At 39.0% G+C, this 22,470-nt stretch overlaps 1 protein-coding gene across 7 annotated transcripts in view; it reads left to right on the forward strand.

The window, feature by feature from the left end:
- Positions 1–22,470, forward strand: part of ARHGAP18 (Rho GTPase activating protein 18) — a 94,416-nt gene that overhangs the window by 46,884 nt on the left and 25,062 nt on the right. For 5 of the 7 annotated variants that reach the window (XM_057408853.1, XM_057408834.1, XM_057408844.1 and 2 more), the window contains exons 2-6: positions 8,461–8,657; positions 10,979–11,214; positions 14,046–14,118; positions 19,644–19,813; positions 21,985–22,150. In XM_057408853.1, coding sequence (XP_057264836.1) covers positions 8,461–8,657; positions 10,979–11,214; positions 14,046–14,118; positions 19,644–19,813; positions 21,985–22,150 — 842 coding nt within the window. Of the gene's footprint in view, positions 1–6,991; positions 7,129–8,460; positions 8,658–9,024; positions 9,088–10,978; positions 11,215–14,045; positions 14,119–19,643; positions 19,814–21,984; positions 22,151–22,470 lie in introns of those variants that run through there. The other 2 variants (XM_057408872.1, XM_057408890.1) reach the window with 2 other exon arrangements.

Below are 22,470 nucleotides of genomic sequence, written 5' to 3' on the forward strand. Positions count from 1 at the left end.
TCTAATGTTCTAGTTAAAGCTCCAAATCTGAGTCTGTGACTCTCACCTTTCACTAAAGTAAGTAAGCAGGGTTCTGTGTTTTATGGTTGAAGAATAAAACTGAAAGCATGCGCTGAATTGAACAGCATTGGAACGCAGCAGTCCCTGCAAAAACAAGGAAACACGACTGATGCAGTCATTTTGTGGAAGACAGACTTCATGGCTGCAGCTGTCAATCCAGAATTCTTTCTTGTTTTGTGTGGAGTAGAACAAGATCACATTTATTCTAAACCGACCTGGGATGGCATATCAAATACCTGTTTTTTTGCAGATGTTCAAAAGTATGTATGTTATAGTTCTAACACCTTTTTTGATAATAAAACATCTCACATTGTCAGTCATACACAGAGGCCAATGATCTTCACCATCATTTTAGATAGGGTGTGTATGTGTATCAGTTTACGATAATTATAATTTATCTGTTTGGAAGTAGAGTTTAAATGGCTGAAGGAAATGTCAAGGAATACTTAAACTTCTTAGAAGTGCTGCATGTATTTCAGACAGATTAAGTTTTGGCATCGTGTCTGGAATCTCCCCTTTCTGGTGCAGTGGATTCGAATATTAAGTGTAATAGTCTATGTCATTGCCAGTTTCCTTCCTGTTTTCTTCAGTAACAGCTTGGGGTAATAGAGGATGTGGCTGGAAGCAGTACAGTGTGTGTATATACTTTTTAGAATTACAGTCTGGCAGCCTTAACTTTGGCCTGTTTTGCATTTATTATTTATGGAGGGGTTTAAAATGCCAGTTTATGGGGTTTTCTGGGGTTCTGTTTTGTGGCTTTTGTTTGTTTGTTTTGTTGTCTTTTGCATTTTATTTATTTTTATTTTTATTTTTTTCTTCTTGTGACTCTGCAGAGCAGTTCTGAGCAGGTATTAACAGCAGCTGATGGTTATTACAAAAAAATCCTGAGACCTGATTCTCTTTACTCAGCCTTTTTTATGCTCATTTAGAAAATGAGTACTGTTCCATACCTTCTTTGCAGTCACTTTGTCTTTGGAAGGAGAACAGACCTTTGCCTTAGTTCAAACTTCTCTGGCTTTCTTCAGAGCTTAAGGGGGATTTGTGCAAGTTTGATTGCAATTGACATTCAGAATGTCCCATAAGGTCACAGAGCAGCCAAAATAAAACACTTTTAACTTGGGAGAGGAGGAATGCTAAGTGTCAGTTCACCAGAAATACTGGAAATTATGTTGATTTGTTGCTGTTATCTTTGCATGTCCTGTATGACTCTGTTGGACAGACTGAGTTGCAGGAAAGTTTGCAGTCATGGAAAAAGTAAATGATAGAAAAGGTAGAAAGGAAAGGATGCAATTGTTGCGACAGATGACAAGATTTAGGAGCTAGAATGAAAAGCAGAAGTGCAAGCCCAGGCTAAGGTTCCTCTAATGCCTTCTAAAAGTTATGAAGCACTTTTAAAGGGTTAAGAAATATTTTTGCATTGTTCTGGACACTGTACAGACTTGGGTCTTGGTTGGTACTGCTCAAGGATTGTATGCTGTTTGTGAAACCTAGAGATGCTGGCTTTTGCTTGACGGGAGATTTTAGCTGTCAGTGAAATTGAATCATTTTAGTATGTTAAGCCATATAAAAAGATGAAGACATTTACTGTTAAAAAAATATTTAACTTCATTTAGGTAATGACAGTACTATGTGGTTTTATGCAAAATTCAGTTATTTTAGGACAATCTGCTTTGATGGCACATAGATTACAATTTGATCTTTTAAACAGAAGGTTTTGAAAGGTGCTTAAAGCTACACTGCAAAATACTGGAGATTGTGCGAAGGGGTGGTGTGACAGAGATAAGTTTCTTAAAAGTTAGGTTGAAACCACTAAAATAAGTGATTTAGTAATAAAAATTCTTGATGTAACACATCCTTGGAATCAAGGCCTTGCGTTATCTTCACATCTGATTTTTGGAATGCAGTTTGGAATGCTTAGAAACTGTGAAAGATCAGGATGCCCTTCTGGTAGGTGCCATGGCTATAGGAAGGTCTATTGGTCACTTCCCAGGCCAGTGTCCCAGCCAAGAAAAGGAGCTCAAGACAGGCAGCTGCTGCAACCATTAGATTAGAGCTTGCTTGGTTAATTCGGTTAAGAAGTCTTTGCACCTTGCAGTGCTGCTTGGCTTCTTACAAGCAGGGGAGGGATGGGGGGAACTTTGGGTTTAGGAGCTTTATTTATTCCCACGCTTCTGTAGCTAAGCCTTCCAAGAAGTGGCAGGAGATCACATTGTTTCCCTCTCCTTATCTTTTTAGTTGTTTAGATTTGAAAGGATATGGGAAGTTCTGTATTATATTTAAGATCACAGCATCTCATGGATGTAATTACTCAGTAAATAATTTTCAAAACGGACCACTGTACCCATAGGTATTTTTTTGTTGTTTAAATCTAGTTAGCCTTTGTACTAACACTAAACTTAAAATCACTTAGTCAAATTACTGCTTAACTTTGTAACTCCTGTGTCAACAAGATAATTCTGGTTTGAGTGTGCCACTCTATTTATAGCCACAGCGCTGGAGTCTATCACAAACCCACAACAGCAGACCTTCCTTTTATCTGCCTTGCAGTTTGCTATGGGTCAGATCTTGATCTTTAACCCTCAGTGCTCCAGGTGCCCAAGAGCTCAGTATTAGCGCCAGTGTTGTTTAATATCTTCATTGATGATCTGGATGAGGGGATTAAGTACACCCTCAGTAAACTTGCAGACAACATTAAGTTGGCTGGGAGTGTGGATGTCCTGGAGGGTAGGAAGGCTCTGCAGAGGGATCAGTGGGCTGTGGCCAGTTGTATGAGGCTCAGCAAAGAAAAGTCCCAGGCTTGGGGATGAGTGGCTGGAAAGCTGCTCAGCAGAAAAGGACCTGGGGGTGCTGACTGACAGCTGCTGAACATGAGCCAGCTTGTGCCCAGGCAGCCAAGAATGCCAACGGCATCCTGGCCTGTGTCAGAAATAGTGTGGCCAGCAGGACTAGGGAAGTGATTGTTCTCCCTGTACTTGGCACTGGTGAGGCTGCATCTCGAGTCCTGTGTTCAAAGCCCCTTGGCTTTAGGAGTGATGACTCCCTTTGTACAGGCATTTCAGAAGCTGCTGCTTTAATGGAGCTGTAGTCAAATATGCTTTTGTCATCTACTTCACTCTGTGTGAAGTAAATGTGCCTTCAGTTTGGGAGCTGTTTAAAGACAGTGTTTAAGACTCCCATAGGCTTTGTTAGGCAGCTATTTAACCCCAAAGAGTTGAATCCTAACTGAGGTTAAACCCATTAATCAGATGGCCTCTTCCCTTGTCCCACTTTTTAGATTTGTGACAATTTTTATTCAGGTCTGAATTTTGAATTCCAGAATTTGGCAAAATCGGGTGGAAAAAGGGCCCTGTACAGAAATTCCTAAGTTGCAGGCAGAGCAGTTTCTACTCCTCCCTTTCACTTGGACTTCATACATTGTTGCTTTTTTTTTTTTTTTTTTTTTTCAGGAAGAAGGTAACATATTATAGAGACTGGTATCTTTTTGCTTCATGTTCATATAGTATTGAGTAGTTGGACTTTGTCCTTTCCTGGAGTCAGCGAGCTCTACTGTAATAATCCTTTTAAAGGAACTCCAGTTCTCTTTTAGCATTGTTAAACTATTGTTTGGTTCAGCAGTGTACTTATATTCCCTCATTTTGTAATCAACATAGTTGCATTTAGTATTTCTGCTTTTCGGTATATTTACACGTTTAGTGTTTGCCTACCCTTATATATACATGATATAAGGCTACCATACAATCACGATGTTTAAGTAGCGATGTAGAAAGGTCGTGTTCAGATCCAAAATTAGAGGCTAGCACTATAGAAATGACAGGGATTATATTTTTCTCATCACTCACTGTTTTAAAATGCAACATAGTCCTTAGTTCTTGAGCAAGAAAAGTGAAAGGACAAAATTAGCTTTCTGTGAACTGGATTTATCTGAAATGCCAGTGAAAGTCCATTTTACTAACTGATTAATCTCTAGCTGCTGTAGTTTACACATGACAAGTATCAGCTGTGAGCTGCTAAAAAGGCACTGGAGCGGACAGGGAGATACAGAAAGAAAATAAGGAAGAAAGACAACTGCAGTAGTATAGATTATAGTAGTTAAAGTGTATATAATAGCATATATATATATAGTGTATACTATAGTATAAAGTGACTGTTAATGAAATCAAAGTCAGGCTGACAGAACCTGAAAAAAAACCCCACATTTTTATTATGGTGTAAAACAGTGATTAATGTGAAGAGTCATATTTTCCTACAGTCTAAGAAAGGATACAGTTGGTCCTTTCTCAGGGAAAATAAAAGAGGCTGAAGAAAATATTTGCACACAGTTCTTCCCCCTTAAGTACTTGCCACAATGTGATGTTCATCAGTGCTTAATGAAATAACCCAAATCTGATTTCTTTCCTTGTAAATGTAATGAACGGTGTTCATTACCGGAATAGTTTTTAGTGGCTCCCCTCTGGAAGGGCTGCGAGTGCTTTGTCTCGCATCCCTGATGTTTCTAATAAATGCGTCTCCAGTGGGTGGGACAAGAAGATTGACTCTGGTAAAAGACTGCAGTAACTATACTGAAGAAAAGGTTTTATACCTGGAGGCTCAGTTTTGTACTGAGATAAACACGTAAATATCTCATTGGCTGGAAAGGGCATGTGTCTGAGTATCAGAGGTCAGAACTGACTGTGTAATTTGGAAATTAAAGTATTGTACTGCTCCCTGTAAAGCTATTTGCAGAATAACCTATTTACTAATGATTGGAAATGGATGTTAATAAGATTTGAATAGAGTTTGTGAGTGTTGTTAGTGAAGACCTTAATGGAAATATGAGGTTTTTTTTTTTTTTGGGGGGGGGGGGGGGGGGGGAGTGGAGGGAGGAATTGCTGGAGAGTAAACTTGCCATTTAGTAATTGGAAATGAAAAATGGGTAGTGTTTGGAAATTAAGAGATTATGTTTTAGTGGTAGTTTACATTTTCTGGGGAAAGAAGAAGAGAGATCTCCTTGAAGATACTTCTGAAAAGCAGCTGCATTTTTCACATTTTAAATACAAAAATGAACATCTAAAAACTTAAGAATATTCTTCAGAAGTAATTCTTGTCTGCAACTGCAGTAATGTCTTTTTTTGTAATAAATTCTACTTATTTCCAACTAATAGATTTTTGGAAAGGAGTCTTCTACAAAATTTTAAAGCTTGCAACATGGGGCATTTGAAATACTTTTATAAGGTTTTTTTTATGAGCCTTTCTATGAATGTGGAATCAGTTATTTTTAAAAATATACCTTGCTTCCACAATCCTTGCAATATTACTACTGAGATTTATTCCTTTTCCCCTTGTTCTTTCTTTTTTTCTTGGCCTTAACTTGTTCCCACCTGTGCATTTTCATTGTGTGATATGCAGTAGTGCTTACTAAGCATATGTTTGGAGAAGGATTGAATTTAGTGGAAGGTCACAGCAGAAATCCCATGTTCTTCATCTTGTCAACAGATACCCGAAAATGAAAATCCTACTTGGCAATCTCTTTCTCCTTATGCTGTGATTTTTTAAAAATTATTTTTCTTCTCTCATTTACACCAACTGTCCTCATTATCTTCAGTCTTTCTTGTCTGTGCCTCTGTGCACAGGGATTCACAGGAGGAATAGCGATATAAGGATGCCTGTAGCAACTACTGTGCAGATTAAGCACAAAGTACTGCTACACTGGTGTCTTCCTCTGGTAGGATATGCAAAGCAAGAAACACTGAACCAAATGAACTGAAAGTAAAATCTGACCTCTTTTAGCTGAAGTTTTAGCAATTGTTCTCTCCCAGCCCAAGCCTCTCTCTGTCCTAGTGCAGATAAATGTGAATTCTGGATGTGGACAAATGCGTATGGCTTTGAAAGAGTTTGCAGTCCAAACAGAAACTGGGGATGGGGGATTGATCGAGTCAGATGAGGGAAGACAAATAATCAGTGAATGGAGTGGGAGTGGTGTGGCAGAGCCCAGGCGCTGCTGATGCTGGGGCTGCCAGCTGGGAATGGCCTAAAGCAATATGGACTCTTTTGAAGGAGTGATTCAGAGCAGAGCAGTGAGTTTTTTGTGTGAATATTTCTTGGAATGTTCTCCTGGTCATTTGTGCCTTTCTCTCTGTGAGGGCTTTCATGACAAGACGTGGCAGTACAGTCAGCTCAAAGTTGGGAGTTGCTGTATTGGTTCATTAATGAGAGATGGAAAGGTCAGGCTAGGAAAAGCCTTATGTTTGGTCAAGTAGAGCAGGCCTGTGGCAGCGTATCCCACCTTAGCCTGCCAGAGCCTGCCAAAATGCATGCTTTTAACATATTCAGTCTGTTAGTTTTATCTTTTGCATTGTGCACTGTGGCAGTTAAATTTCAGCTGCAGGTTGTTCCAAAGGTGAAAGGCCACCAAAGAGCTGCTGAGCAGCTCTACAGGGTTAAACCAAGGAACGATAAGCTGAAATCGGACCTCACTCAGGCTGAAATTCAAGTGTACAGAGCCTGTGAGAGGGATCCAGTCTGCTCAGAGCACCTTTAGCTGCAAGAGTACGGAAGCCTGGGCACAGGCTGGGAAGCCTGACCTGCTTCAGTCACACTTGGCACCTATGTGGGCTGCTGGGGACGCTTCTGATGTGGCTCCAGTAGTGTGTTTCTGCAGTGGTTGGTGTGATTCACAAGCGGCACAGGTCACTTGTGGGACACACCTGTCAGGAGGAGTTTAAGAACTGAGATAGCCCCATGGAGAAATTGTGTTTATTGGGTAACATGCACTACTAACAAGATGTTGTTATTGCCATTAATACAGAAGCTAAACATTCCTTTACATATTTTTATTTTCTTGGGCTTTCTAGTAAGGACAGGTTAAGGAGTGATGTAGGGGTGCATATCAGCTTGGTAATTCATTGTTATTTATTAACTTGTACCTGGAGCTGAAAGGCAGGGCAGGTGGAAACTCATAGTCCTTCCATAAGGCTCTTTACTTTTAAAGGCAAAGTCCATATAGTTAGTATTTCTTATCAGAGAATCAGGCACATATGCTGTGAAAGGATTTGTGACTTGGCCACAAGGGGCTTATCTTCGGAGAGAAAGGTATGGCTTTTTTACTTAGGGGCAGCTAACAAGCATCAGTTTTCCGAAGGTAAAATGTAAGGACGAGGTGCTTTTGTTTTAATTCTAGATAAACTTGCAAAGTCAGCCAAATGGGAAGGTAGGTCTTACTTTGCTGCATTTACATTGTGATAAATCCACAGTGCTTGATCTTTGTTATGCTTTTCTTTTGGAATAAGTGATATTTATTACTTAACCCCAAACCATGCCTTCTTTTTTAGAATATGGAGACAAATTCAGACATAAAAGGCATCTGAAGAAGTTTCTGAAATGTTAAGAACTTACTATTTTTTCATACAAATTTTTGATATACTGCCATAATAATAGAATAACCTAGTTTAGAAAGGACCACTGGAGATCATCTTGTCTGATCTGTCCCCACCCAAAGTAGGGCCAGCTCTGAACCTAGATCAGGTTGCTACTCATGTAATCCACTGATACTCTGAATCAGTTTGTGGCTTTTGATTTGATATATTTGACTGTTAGGCTGACCTGCAACTTCAATGATATCATTACAACCTTTGCTGTTAAAGAAGAATTCTTTGTTAGGTCAGTGGTATTTTTATTGTTTTTTCTTTTTCAGTGATTTAATGAGGTCAAGATGAGACCTAGAGGTTGTTTCAGCTTGTTGGGTTCTTTTATTCTAGTTGCAGCTGTACTTAAAATGAAAGATCCTGTTTGAAAGCCTTAGCAACATAATGTGAACCAAAAACTGGTAGGATCAAACTAGAAAAATGATAAGCTTTCAGTCAAAGAGAAAGTAAGATAGAAACAAATAGTGGCCTTTATCAAACATTTGGACTCACCAGTTTACTTCACAAACTGTAACTTCAGTAATTCTACTTTGTCCTTTCTCAGCTATAATTAACGTCATAGACACTAAACATAAAAAATAAAAGCAGAATAGCAAAGGAAAAAAGTAAGGATACTGTCAAGCTATAAGTATTTATGCAGGAAAAAGGGCACTTTGAAAAATTCTTTATGATGCTGGGTTATGCTAGGAAGATACATACCATGAAGTTTATGGAACTGACTGTTGTGAGTTGAATTAGAAGTCTGGTGTAACTAGGATTACTAGAACTTGGGTTCATGATTTCCTGTTTAATACAGACCCCTGTGCTGTTCCAAACTGGGAGATATGTATAACAGGAATAGAAAATACATTCCAGATTTTAAAAGTAATTTCTAGTATCTTGGTTTGTTTGTTGACAGTATTGTGCTTTGACACAATCACTAACTGCCGTCACAGATATATTAATATATCCTGTATCTTAAAATGCTAATCAGGAATTGCTCTTTGGTTTATGCTTATAGCCGTCGATCTGGCCAGTATACAATGAACCATGACCATTCCAAGACCCCTGATGGAGCATCATTTGACCGCTCAGGATCCCAGGACTCCTTGGATGAATTGTCTATGGATGACTACTGGAAAGAACTTGAAAACATCCATGAAACCAGAGGAAATAATCATGAAGAACGAGTAGCACTTGTAGTGAAAGAGCCAGATGGTAATTAAATCAATTCTTGTGAATGATCATCAGTTTGCTGATTTTAGGGATTTTTCTTTAAGTCTTATTTCAAGTGATGGCACCCACCAAACACACTTTAATCAAAAAGGAGGTCACTCTGCTACTCTGCTGAGCTTCCACTTTGAAAATTCTGTTGTCTCTAATGCGTATCACCAGAAACAGCCAGTGGCCTGCAAGAGAATGTTATCAGATATAAATAGAAAGCTGTTTTTCCTTTAAATGGTATTTGCAGAACGTCAGAAAGGCACCTGTGCTTGCAAATCACAACAATTGAAGCTTTATTTATAGTTTACTGTTATACTAACTTAACCCTTTCATTCTTTGTGTGCGTTGTTCGTTATTGTAGCTATTGTGGACAGAAACCTCACGCTTTAGAAGACAAGCCAATGATTAACCGGTTTTAAGTTTAGTGAGTAACTTTCTACGCTTGTAACTACTGTAACTGTTCAGTTGTATTATTTTTGTTTCTCAGAAGCATCAATTATGGGCCACTCCTGAGGGAATGATCTTCAAAGAAATTGGGCAATTTCTTTGTTTTTCTTGTCCTATCAGGAAAAAAGAGGAGTAACATCCTTAATTCCACCCTTCTCTCAAAGATTATTTTTTAGCAGTGTAGTATCTGCCTCTTTTCTATTCTTACAAGAGGCCCACGGTCTCTTAATTAATTACAAAATTAAAATGGTGAGTTTTGCATTTTAGCATGACCTCTACATAAGCAAGAAGAATGTGCTTCACTAGGTTTCAAAGGGATTTGCACTTCTGCCTCTGTAAGCGTTTTGAAGCATCACTGCTATTTACAAGTGCTCTGAAGGGGGTAGCAGCCTGGCCTCTGGAGAAAGTAGCAAAGCTCTGAGCCCATGTACCCAGGAAGCAGGACATCTGACAAGAGCAGTGAGGCTTTCTCGCGCAAAGCAATGTTCATTGTTCTGCAGCGCATGAGCTCCCAGCTCACTGATGCTGCTATGCTTTCAGGCTCTGCACTCCAAACCCCACCATTTCCTTTTTTATTTATATATAGCCTTTTTACCCCTAGTTACCACTCTAGCTTGAGCTGCTGATTCTGGTATGAAGCTTAAGTGAGTCAGCACAGTTCAGTTGATCAGCTTGAGTGGATGTTGCTCTGCCCTGCATCTTGCCTAATGTGCAGCACCTCTCGGGGGAACGAGTACTCCTTGGGAGTTGTGTGACACTGCATGTGGATGATGGGCCTGCCTAGGTGGGGGCTTGCTTGAGATACAGCCATGCAAACACAAGGCAGGGGAGAGATGAGAAACATCTTGCTTACATCTGCTTGGGAGAATGAGTGTAGCCCTTCTTTCCAGCCCTAATAACAAAACCTGAGAGAGTTTTGTGAGAGGCTCAGGATTTGGCTGCACAGCCACAGTAAAATTAATACTTAAAGCATTGTGTCTATTTTTTGAATGCTGTTGATACTCAGGGACCCACTTGCATGTGCACTGGGCACTGTGGGAAACTGCAGTCAATAATGAAGTTGACGTGTCAGTTTTGGAGTACTTTTAGATACCTAAAAAATGGAAATGTTGCTTGAACATTGGAAGAGAGGGTTGTTGGCATTCAGCTCAAGCTTGGCTGCTACAGACAGACATTATTGCCTTAAAGTATCCTTACAGATACTGATTTCAGAAGCAGAAGTTTTGCCATCAGTGATGGTATTTAATAGCTTTCTCCTCTTTCATGTGCAGTGATCTGTCAGTAAAGGATACCTTATCAGCTATAAAACTAAAGCAACAATTGTTTTGTGGGCTGTCAGTAGGCTGGAGACCATGTCATAAGAACTGATTAAAAAATAGCATTAAGGTGACTCCTGTAGTCTGGTTTGGTCCTTCATTAAAGTGAGCTAGTGAAGGCTTGTAGGATTAATGAGAAAAGTGGGCAGAACTCTGTCAGTAAGGGAGCTAAGAGATTGAGCACTGGACTAAAAATCAACGAAGCAGCAATGATCAGAGGCTTTCAGGCTTCCCCATGCACATTTATATCTAGATACATTTATAAAATGGTATATGATTTAATAAAAGTGCTGTAGATTATTATAAAGATTGTCCCATAGCAGTCTGTATTGGATTAAGTGTTTTAAAAGCTTTGATATCATGTTAACCCTTTTGAAGCTCTTTAGAAACAATAGGCTTTTTCCATGGCATGAGAGTCATGATAATTCTTAATTGTGGATCCTGTAGTACTTGCCCTGTGAACTGCATTGACTTTATCATGTCATTAACATACAGTGTACTAACAATACTCAAAACCCAATGTTTATGCCTTTTTCTCTTGGCTTTGCTCAGAGGGAGAACTGGAAGAAGAATGGCTGAAGGAAGCAGGTCTTTCAAATCTGTTTGGTGAGAGCTCTGGTGACCCCCTGGAAAGCATGGTGTTTCTGTCCACGCTGACCCGAACCCAGAGGGCAGCGGTAGAAAAGCGAGTAGAAACTGTCACACAAACCATGAGGAAAAAAAACAAACATCACCAGATTCCTGATGTCAGAGATATCTTCAGGCTCCAGAATGACTCAAAGGGAAAAGTAGGTTCCTGATCATCATTTTGTTTGATGCTGGCAGAAAGAAGGGAGGGACATGTATGGGTGCGGGGAGAGGAGGGGGATGCCCAGGCACAAAAGGTTTATTTCCAGAAGATTTCTGTCTGACTTTTTCCTGATTTCCAAGTGAATTTTTTTACTAGTTTATGGGAACAGCTTTGGTTCAAACTTGACATTACATTAAGTGCTCTTAGTATGTTGAAAGAATTACGTATGTTGGCCTTGAATAAATTAAAGGTGATGAATAAAACAACCACTCTGTGGTAAAATTATTATGAATTCATTTTAATGCAGAAGCAAAACTCCTGACAACAATCACCCAGAAAGCTACCAAAAGCTCACTTTCATCTTTGGGTGGTAGTGCCGCACAGCCCTCCTTATGGGTCTGCTGGAAAGGAGCCAGTACTTCTTACTGGTGTTCTTGTTTCTTTTCCCTTTTTTTTTTTTTCTCCAAAGATAAAAACAAAAAGGGACGTCAGCCTGACCTCCTCTATTTTGGGTAGGTCTTCTGTGCCTGTCAGCTGGGGACTTAGACCCCATGCTAACTCCCAGGGTCTGTCTGTGCCATTAAAGTTTATGTTGGAAGTTGCTTTGACAGGTCTTGAGAAGGTCTGTCTGTGTCATTAAAGTTTACGTTGGAATTTGCTTTGACAGGTCTTGAGAAGGGTCCTGGTTTCCTTGCGTGGGGTATTGAATGGAAGAGCTCCTCTCCCATACACAGGAAAGGGGAAGGAAGGGAAATTGAGCCTAAGATTAGAACTCCTCTTCTGTGGAGAAGTGGTGTGTCCTGTCTGCTCTTCCCAAAGCAGTGAGATCTTCAGCTGTAGGAAGACCCTGACCAGATAGAAGTGCATAGCTAGCTTACCTGACCTCAGCCCCATCCCTCGTTCCTGCTGCTGCTGTTCAGTGCAGTGGCAGCAATGGGAAATTTTGAGGAGGTTTAACTTTCTCCTTTCCCTGAAAGCTTCCTCTCCTTAAGCAACTCCTTTCAAATTCAATAGAGGTGAAATGTAGTGGGGGTAGTTTGGAAGCTCAAATGTATGTTCTGGAGGCACAACTTTCCTTTTACTGTTCTGCTTTGCATGTGGTTACAGAAGGGATATTAACTGCATAAAAGCTTTCTGGGATCTGATTTGGAATTAACTACACCTAAAAATTACAAGATCTAATAGCAAAGCAATTTAAGTAAAATATTACATAGTTTAAAGCAGTATAATTTCCCTTTCAAGTATGTTGTTTCAGTAAAGCACAAGAAATACTCATGTTACTGCATTTACACACTGTAATGTTTGAAAATCATGTCACAGAGTTCAGTAGACTTACGTCTCTTAAACTGTTTTGATATTGATAACATCAGCGAGAAGTAGTGCAAACAGACAAATGCTTGTAATTATTTAAGATGTATAAACCAGTTAGAATATTTATTAGATATAGAAATAACTGGGGGGGAGGTGGGAGCCTTCTAAACCTGTCTTCTTGACTGAAAGTGTAGGCCCTCAAACTGCATTCTTCTGTCCAAAGCATGATAATTATTCAGAAAGCATTGCTTGTGGTTATTCATCTAATCTCTGACAGAAATCCTGTAGTGAAGTAGCTTCTACAACCTCCCTAGGTAACTTTTGTCAGTGCTTTGTTACTGTCCCATCATTAGAAAGCTCTTTATGCAACAAAAGAGGACTGAAGCCATCTGCAGTTGTATGAAGTCATTCCAGTTTAATAATAGCCTCTGAAAATCATGTAACCTCCTTCACCTGGAGGAAAGCAGGAGGAAAGGTAAAACAATAGTGTTGATGTTTTCCATCAATGCAACAATTGTGTTGATGTTTCTCCTAAATTTCCTGCCATATTCCCAGAGAGAAGCTCAACTTTTGGTACCTTGGCAGCTTTCCATTCTTCTGCTCTGTGAAGCAGTAATATTTTTTTGGGTAGTCATGCTATCTTCTTCCACCTCTTGATTTTCTTGATTAAAAACCAAATAATAAGTATACAGGTTTGTGTTGGTAGGAGAAATCTTTAAAACTTGATTTATTTTTTTTTCTTACTAAGTATGGTGTTTTAAAGTGCTTGAGTAAAATACAGTCAAAAATCCAGGATGCTGAACAGTCATTGTTGACTTGAGTTGTCAAGAAGATAATAAAAATAATATGTGGGTAAAAACGTATATGGGTATATGTGTACCCATTTGTATATGGGTATAGATTTTATGCATGTTGTGAAATATTTTTTTCTGTAGTAGGTGTCATCCAGTTCATAGAATGTGCAAAAATCTTGAGACTAGGTAGCACAACTGTGGAAAGAAGAAGATGGTTCAAAACCTTTCCTGTTCTGTTTGTTTCTTTGAAGTGCCTTGGTTTTGCTGTTGGGAAGCTAAGCTGTAAGCACAGATACTAACATCAGGCCACCCTGCAAAAGGGGTGGGGTTGTCTTGTGGGGGAGGCAACAATGTAAGATTTTGCAAGAGGAAGGGATTTGGACAGTCAGTCAAAAATGTCTCCTCTAGATTCCTTTTCCATATCTTCCCAGCGCAAGCTGTGGCTTCAGCTCAAAGAGTACATTTTCTTATATGCAGCTCTGGAAAATTAACTATTATGCCCATTTAACCTTTTAGGAAGAGGGGGATTGGGCTTTTTTAATTACCATGGTTTCAGATCCCCTTAGAATTTGGCAAAGGGTTTTCTACTGAAACACACAGGTGTGCCTCTGTATACACCTGAATTGCAGGAGTATGTGTTTGAATCCTGTGCAGAGTTCAAATGAGTTTCTACAACCATGCATTTGGTTTTTGTAGGCATGCATATTTATTGTACCTTTCTTAGGTGTGTGATGGAAATGAACCCTCAACCATGAGAACAAGTGAAACCAAAAATGAAATGCAAGATGGAACAGAAGGTAATGCCAACAACTCTTTTTTTTTTTTTGTGGGTTTTTTCTTTTTGTGTTTTTTTTTTTGTTTGTTTGTTTATGTTTATGTGGTTTTCCCCTTCCTTTTGGGCTGTCCAATTTTCAAGTAACTTTTCAGCAGAAGAAAATGAAATTCTTATGAGAAACCTGTTCTGGCCTGCATTGTAGTGTAAAAGTTTTAAGTGTGGCTGTAGAAAGTGTCCTTTGAGACATTTGGGAAATCTTCTTTGTTAGCAGTGATCATCTTATAATTGAGTCATCTGGGAGAAGTCTCCTTTCACAGCTTATGCTTAGGTCTTTCCTGATCCTTAATTTATCCCTTCTGGTTTATCTCTGCTGTACAGTACAGGAAATAAACAGCATACGTAAGCTGTTCAAAGACAAATGGACTGTAAACGTCCAAAAAAAAAACAACAACCCAACCCCGAACGGAGAACTGGCTATATATCTTTAGCTCAAAATGAAAGGAAAACAGGGATGGAAGAAAAACATTGTTTGCCTTTTTTAAGGAAAATTGAAATGAAATAGCATTCATGTGTGTAGGATGGGGTTGTGCTCCAGCAGCATGTGATTACACAAAAGGGTTGCAGTGCCCATGTAAGACCTTCTCACTGTCAGGTAGATCAGAGCATCACAGAAGTCCTTCTGATACAAGAGTTTCTTTTTTTAAAATTCTGCATTGTTTGTATGTTGGTTTTTTTTTGTTTTTTTTTTTTTTTTTTATTTGATTGGGTTTTTTGCTTGTTTAGGGTTTTTTGTGTGGTTTTGGGGGTTGTTTTTTTTTAATTCTTCCAGGGGACTGGATAGCACATAGGTATTACACTGAAGCTTATAGTAACTTAAATAGGCAAGCAGGCAGATCAGGTTCCCCTCTGCAAGCTACTTACCTGTAATTAAGCCATTGAATAAAATTCTGCTCCACTTCTAGAATACTGACCAGTAGTATTCTGGAAAAATTGTTACTTTAGGATTAAATTTAGAAAACAGCACCAGACAATACCAGATGTGCATGGTAGTTGAAGTGAAGAGATGAATATAAACCAGCTCAGAATATTACCAGGTCTGTGTTTCCAGAAGTGCTGTTAATCCTTTCCTCTCAGCAAACCTCACTCCAGTAAGAAGAACAAAAAAACTGGGAGGCCTGCCAGACTGCTGGTTCAGCACAAGGGAAGGAAGAGATGCCTGGTGCTTGTGTCAATAAACTGCACTGTAGGATTCAGAGCTGGAAAATTACCAAACAATTATTACAGAGTTTTTATCACATCTGGTTCTTTTTTCCAGTGGCCCTGATGAATCTTTTAGAAATGGGAAGTTGTGAAAGGCAAATCCCATATGTTAGCTCTGCTCAGCATGGATTGCAGTGTGGATGGCAAATGCAGCCTGCTTACATCCTGGTACAGTTCTGCTCTTGTCAACATGCTAAAGTGGGCTCTGCTCCCGCAGAAGGAAAAAATCACTTCAATTTGCAGTCAGACCATGGAAATTTGGTTGTATGAAAAGCGCCGCACCTGTTTCAGTGCTGTACTGTGATCTTTCCTCCAGAATGATGGGCATATTAGAGTTATACAAACAGTGAATGAATTTAAGGAAAAAAGTAAACAATGCCTGATATTGCAGAGATACTAAATATTTATGAAATCCAAATACATTATTTTGAAATGGAAACCCTCTTTGGCAGAGAAATAGTACTGGTTTTACCTGAAAAATGTTTCAGACATTACAAAAAAAAATCCAAAGCTTAAACTGAGATGTCTTAAAGCAGTTAGAGTGAATTACTCTGGCCCTTCTCCAAAGGTGATGGCTCTGTTCCTGATTTGGTATTTGAATGCTTCATTCTCAACTGCTTTCGTCAGACTTGGGATGATAATGGTTTGCCCTTAGAGTGTACATGGGTTGTGTGAACCTGTTCTCACAGCTCCTTTCTTGCTAATCTGAGACACCTTTTTTCTTGCTTAAATGATGTAAGCAAATGCAAGGAATAATATGAAACCATTATATTTTTATTCTTTTTCTGCTTGATCCTGCTCAAGCAAAATAGTTTGAGTTCCTAAGATTTTTTTTTGTTTATTTGTTTGTTGGTAGATGCATATTTGAGGTTTTGTGGAAGGACCCTCACTTACTGGCTTTAATTGCTTACTGGTTTCATATAGGTACAGAACGTGTCTACAGGAAATGAAAAGAAAATTCAGAATCATGTATTAAGCTGTCAAAAGACATTATCTTCTTAACAATCCATAACACTCACTAAACTCCTGCAAAACTAGCAATACGTTCAACAGCTACCAAACAGTAATTCCCTTTTGATGCCTGTGAAAAGGAGTAAATAACTGTGTTGGTTAAGGTATCCCAAGAAATAAGTAGGAAAGAATAGGCAGATGAAAAGCTAAGTACTCATTAACTTAAATAGAGAAACAGCAAAAGTCAATTTTCTGTGGGACTGCAGTTGTCCTGAACACACAGGGTTAGGTACAAGGGAAGAATGTTAGATAAAACTTCTGTATGGAAGCAATCTCAAAGCATAGTGATCTGGCAAATGAATGAAAGAATTGTGTGTACTATATGTAACATAAGGGGAAAGAACCTTCTTGGTAGGAAAAAGAAGACCAAAATGTGCTCATTTTCATATAATTAAAGAGTTTGTTTCTGCTTTTCATTTTACATGATAAATGAGGAATCTGTGGCCGGAGTGATAGGGTGTTAGTGAAAAGTTTACAAAGTTTTTTATTTTCTATTTAAAATTATCCATGAATTAACATTTTAGAGAAATGCTTTGTTAGTAAAAAAAAGATAAGATAAATTAGCTGTTCTACTTTTCCAATATAAATTAAGATCTATCAGCACAGCTCCATTGGGGTATACTCTAGATTCTCTAGCAAAACTAGGAAATAGCAAGGTTTACGCTTCCGATATGTCTATGTCTTATTAAAAAGAAACCCAAAATGTAACCCCTACCCCACTCCTGAAGAATTTCCATCATTTTATGTGATCTTTAAAAAGCACTGTGAACCAAAGAAGGGGTACAGGACTAACTAATGCAAAATGTGTTTTCCACATCCTTATGGACAATGTTTATGTTTTTCTTTATCACACTTGTGTTTCTTTCATGAAATACTGCATTGTAGCAGGTTGGCAGAATACCAAAGCTGCTTCCTTTTACAGCTGCTTCCTTGTTAATGAATGCACAATGATAGGACCAAGGCTGTATACAACCACACAGAAACTCCACACAACAGCAGCATTTCCAGACCTTGAAAAACACAGCATTACCAAGATATCTGCTATACACAGCACCTTCTTAGGACCAGAGGACTGAAACAGGAGCTACTGCTTTTTTTGTTTGTTAACATCAGATCCCTCCTGGGCTGATAGGAAGCATGTAGGTCTCGTACAGGCTATATTAGCATGACAAAAGACTTGGGGAGACTGGAACTGTTTTCCTTTAGTTTTGGATTCGTTAAACAATTTATGTGATATATACAAATATACACACAGGGAGGCCAAAGATCGAAGCCAGGGATGAATGTGACCTTGGATATGTTTGGTTACTGAGGTCTCATATATCTCTCTGCCAAGAGGAGCAGCTCTAGTTTCAGGATCAGCTTAATCTTTAGTGTATGCCTCAGATGTCTTTCAGGGTCTATGGAAAGTGAGCAGAAGCCATTCTGGAAAGAACAAGTGGTGAATATCACACACAATAGGCAAAATTTGGACATGTTTTATTCTACTTCTCATAGCGTTGCTTGGTTGCAAGTAGAGTCAAAGTATTGACTCAAATCCACCTTCCCTTGAAGTGTCTCAGCGCTAAATCAATTACATTGACATGGGTGTGGTTGGGTAAAGCATTACGTCCTACTGGAGAGTGGCAGTGGTGGCTGCAGCCACTTGCCTATCAGGTCCCCTGAGTTTGGTTCCAGTAGACTGAGGTTATTTTTGGGGCTCACTCTAAAGAATATCAGAGCCTAGTCTTAGTTTTGTCTCTTTCAAGTAGACATAGGTATGATTCCGAAAAAAATTCAGGCTGGTGTCATTTTGTTTTTTAAACTTGGTGCTTCATTTGTTGTTTGGGTTGTGTGCTTGCAGCTCAGCTCTTTTTCAGGCCTCTGAAAATATCAGTGTAGAGCAGCACTTCACTGAGGCCTTCTCTCTTACATCAGCCTGTCTGTAGCCTTTCCCCTTTGACCTTTCATGGTCAAATGTTGCTGTACCTGTAACTGTTTTCTAGGAATTTTTCTCTGGCTTGAGGTAGCATAGTTATTGCAGGCCATACAAACATTTCCCACAGTGGTGTAAAGAAATTAATTATGTTACACAATACTCCTATACCAAAGAATATGCACTGCTCATGGTTTCCGTCCTCAGCTCATGTCCATTTCCATCCCATGTTTTCCTGCACTTCTGTATGCTAGCTTTGACCAGGCTTTTGTCTCCTGTGGGTAAGAGTCAGTGACAGAATCATGGTCCCACTGAAATGAGCAGGATTGAATTGTTTGTTTGCCCTGCTTTTAAGGAAGTCTGAGTTTCATTACATATACTTGCAAGATATTTGTAATGTCTTGTACAAGAAACCTAGTCCTGGGTGTATCCTTTAAGGAGTACCATATCACAGGAGAGATGGAGGAGAGATCAGAACCTTTCTGTGACTAAATTGGCTTTGATGCTTTGTATTCAATAGTGTTATTTACATTGTAATTTTATCCTTGCTTCTTTCATGATATATTTTAACTTCCGACTGAAGAGCAGTGGTTGATGTACTATGAAATTGGGCTTTTCTAAAAGCAGAACTGCCTCTCCTTTTTTTTTTTTTCCTGTGGTGTTTTTTGTTTTGTTTTGTTTTTTGTTTTTTTTGGTTGGTTGGTTTAACAAAAAAAAGTTCTAGATTTGTCTAGTCTTCTATTCCTTTAAGGACCAAAGAACAAAGAAAGAGAAGTAGGGTCTTCTTTATGTACTCAGTCTTTCCCTGTATCATGGAAACATGTCCAAACAGTTTTGAAGAGTCTAGACTCTTCAGACTGAGGTGAGGACAGAAATGTTGGGACAAAGACATGATCTCCATGTTACTCTCAGATATTAGTGCTTTGGATAATAGACGAAACATTCTGTTTTGCTTTTGAAATTTTACCAACAGAAATAATTGCTGGTTTGGTTGCAGGATATTACAGTCTTAGAGGCTGGAAAGCATTTGATGGCAAGAAGCTCCTGATGCCAGAGCTGTTTGGCTCTGGCAGATTCTGGGAGTCTGCTATTGGAGGTGGATTGCTTTATCTTTCCGTAACATGGGAGAGAACCCCATGACTCAGCAGAATTAGTCAAGAAAAACTACAAAAGATGGATCTTTATAAGAAGCTGAATTTTTTACATACATAAAAATATGCAGAAATTAGTGAATTTGCAACCAGAAAGTCCATCCCTTGCACAGGATTAACTTCTACTTGGTTTTAAACTTACTGTCATTCACTGAGTGTTCCTCAATTGTACTGCTGTTGATTAGTAGGTTTTTTTCACTCTGTTTTCAGGTCCAAAGTTCAGTCTTGGAACTGATGAACAGAAGAGCTCGCTTGAAGACATGCCGTCTTCAGACACTGATATCAATCTGGAGATATCTTTTTCAGAACAGGCAGCTAATTTCAAAGACAGCTCAGTAGGCAAAATGTGCAAGGGTGGAGGGCGTGACACTCTTCTCCCAGTAAGTGTTTCCTGTTTATTGCTCTCATTCTTTGTTTTTGCTAGTGGTGCTGTTTGCTTGATATTTATCTGGTGGTGGGTAAATTAGACTTAGAAGAATGTTGTCGGATCCAGCTTCATGGGGGATAGACCTTCTCAAGAAAACTTATTTTTGGGAATGGTATTCTCAATAACATGGAAGTAACTACTTTTATGCCTATTTATGTCATTGTCTGAATGGCAAAATGCACTCTATGTGTAAGCAATAATGCACTGGTAATATTAAGGTGGAATAGTGGCTTGGTAGTTGTACACAAACTGTGTTCTTATATCATTTGTTTACAACTATTTTTCCTGTTTTATGAGGTAAGATGCCTTACCTCTGTAATAAAAAGCGGTGTTGTCATTTAAAAAGGTTGGTGGATGCATGTAGAAACCTTGTACAGTTATCCAGTGCAGATAGGTGAGGGGTGAGAATGAAGAACAGAAAGGTCTGTAGAGGTCTAGAGTCAAATGGCAGGGAATTAAGGATTAGTTTGTGCTCAGTTTTTCTTTCCAACCATGAATTAAAAAAGGCTCATTCTGAATGAATCCAAATAGAAAACAAAATCCTCCCAGGCATTTTATTGTTGATCCTCAGACATCTCTCTGAGGATCTCTCTCTATCTGACAGTTCATGAACTTGCAGTTATGTATGACCTGTAAACTAATGACTGGCATGAAAAACATCTCTATTTTCTTTCCCCTAACAGTGTATGCAAACATGTCTGAGTAAATATACTGTCTGAAGTAATAATGTTTCACAGTTCTTCAACCACTTAATCTAGATAAGGACATGTGCAGTTCTTCAAATAGCAATTATCCTGTGTATCCTAGTTTAAACATTATAAACCAGACACTAAGGGTGTTTGAGTCATGTTTCTCTTAATGCAGGCTGTAACAAGAAATGATAGCTATACTTTAACTTCTGTATATATGCATATATATGCATAATCCATTGTATAAAACATATATTAGCTAGACTTTTAGCTAGGCTTATGAAGGATTGCTCAAACCCATGGCCATGGGATTTCTTCAGTGATGGAAGTTGTTGCAAAATGATAGGGAAAGCAAGGGAGTAACCTGTTTAAATCTACAATTTGTATTTGTTGCACCTTTGTCATTGGCAGCTATTTTTAAATATATGTGTTTGTGCAAGTCAATGAAACCTCAAGGCGGGAAACTGACTGTGTATCTACTATATTTATGTTTATTTTTCAGTATGTGCTCTTGTAGTCATGTACCATAACCACACATTCATCCTTGCTGTCACTGGTTTGTACAGGATAAGAAGATAATACTGGAGTATAATATATCTTTTCAAATGGAAGAAAGTCTTGTCAGCCTTCCTGCTTTGAGTCATGCGAACCACTAATGTCAGGCGCAGCAAGAGTCTTGCTTAGAAGCCTGCTGACGGAGTTAAAAAGCTCTATGAGCTAGGAAGTTGCTTTTGCTCACCCTTTCAGCCGAGTTCTTTATACTGGTCTCTGCAGCATCTGAGCATTTAGTGTAGTAGAAATGAATCATAATTAAGAATCCTCCTTCCCTAAGAAGGGAACCCCTTTATTATTAAAGGCAGCCAAATATGTTATTTTGTGTGCATAACTGCAGAAGGATTTCTACCCCAATTGTATGTGTATAGAATTGTTCACTGATAGCCATTTCCACCACTGTAGATTGCAAAAGGGCAGAAGGTGATGATATGGGGGTGAAGGTGGTTGATTACACGCAGAACAAAGCCAGACTCTTCGAGGTTCACAGTTGAAGGCCAAAAGTCAGTGAACCCAAATGACCACAGGGGAAATTCTGTTTTGCAAATTAAAAGAAGTCCCTATGAGAGCATTAAGCATCGGAATGGGTGCCCAGAGAGGTTACTGGGACTTCAAAATTCAGCTGGACAATGCAACAGGCAACCTAATCAGACTTTGAATTTAGCCTTGCATTTAGCAGGTAGTTGAATTAGATGACTTCCAGAAGTCACTAGGAACCGAAATCCTCCTATGATTTTAAGATCATCTGCTTTTCAACCTGTTTGGGGGAGTCTCCTGTGATTTTAATTTAAGCAGGATTTATGATGATAGGTGTGCCCTGAAGGAAGCTAAGTAATTTGCTATGACTTGGATTATTCACTTTGCTGCAAATCTCTGCTTTTAGAATTTCAGGGTGCCGAAGGACAAAACAGGGACCACAAAGATTGGTGACCTGGCCCCTCAGGACATGAAGAAAGTCTATTCTTTAGCACTGATTGAATTAACTGCTCTCTATGACATACTTGGGACAGAATTCAAGCAGCAAAAAGCTGTAAAAATCAAAACCAAAGGTGAGTCAGTGTTTCATATTCTGAACCAAATGGGTCTGTTTTAATCCAATAAACAAATGCATCCATTTCTTTATGATTTTCCAGCAGAAAATGTATATTAATATATAAATAGTAACAGGTCCTGAGGAGCATTCAATTATATGCCTTAACTCAAGGCATACTTCAAGCAAGTTCATGGTCACTCCAGCTATGGGGCTCTGCTCTTTGTCTTTGCTTTTCTTGCCCTTGGCTTGAATGCTGGGAGCCTTTGCCATCTGCTTTCCTCTTCTGTGTGGTACAAACTTTCCTGTGTCACATAGGCCTTGCCCATTCACTATTTA

This window comes from Pezoporus wallicus, unplaced genomic scaffold (assembly GCF_028554395.1).
Source record: "Pezoporus wallicus isolate ANWC-B61680 ecotype Strahan unplaced genomic scaffold, APGP_CSIRO_Pwel_v1 contig_3817, whole genome shotgun sequence".
NCBI lineage: Eukaryota > Metazoa > Chordata > Aves > Psittaciformes > Psittacidae > Pezoporus > Pezoporus wallicus.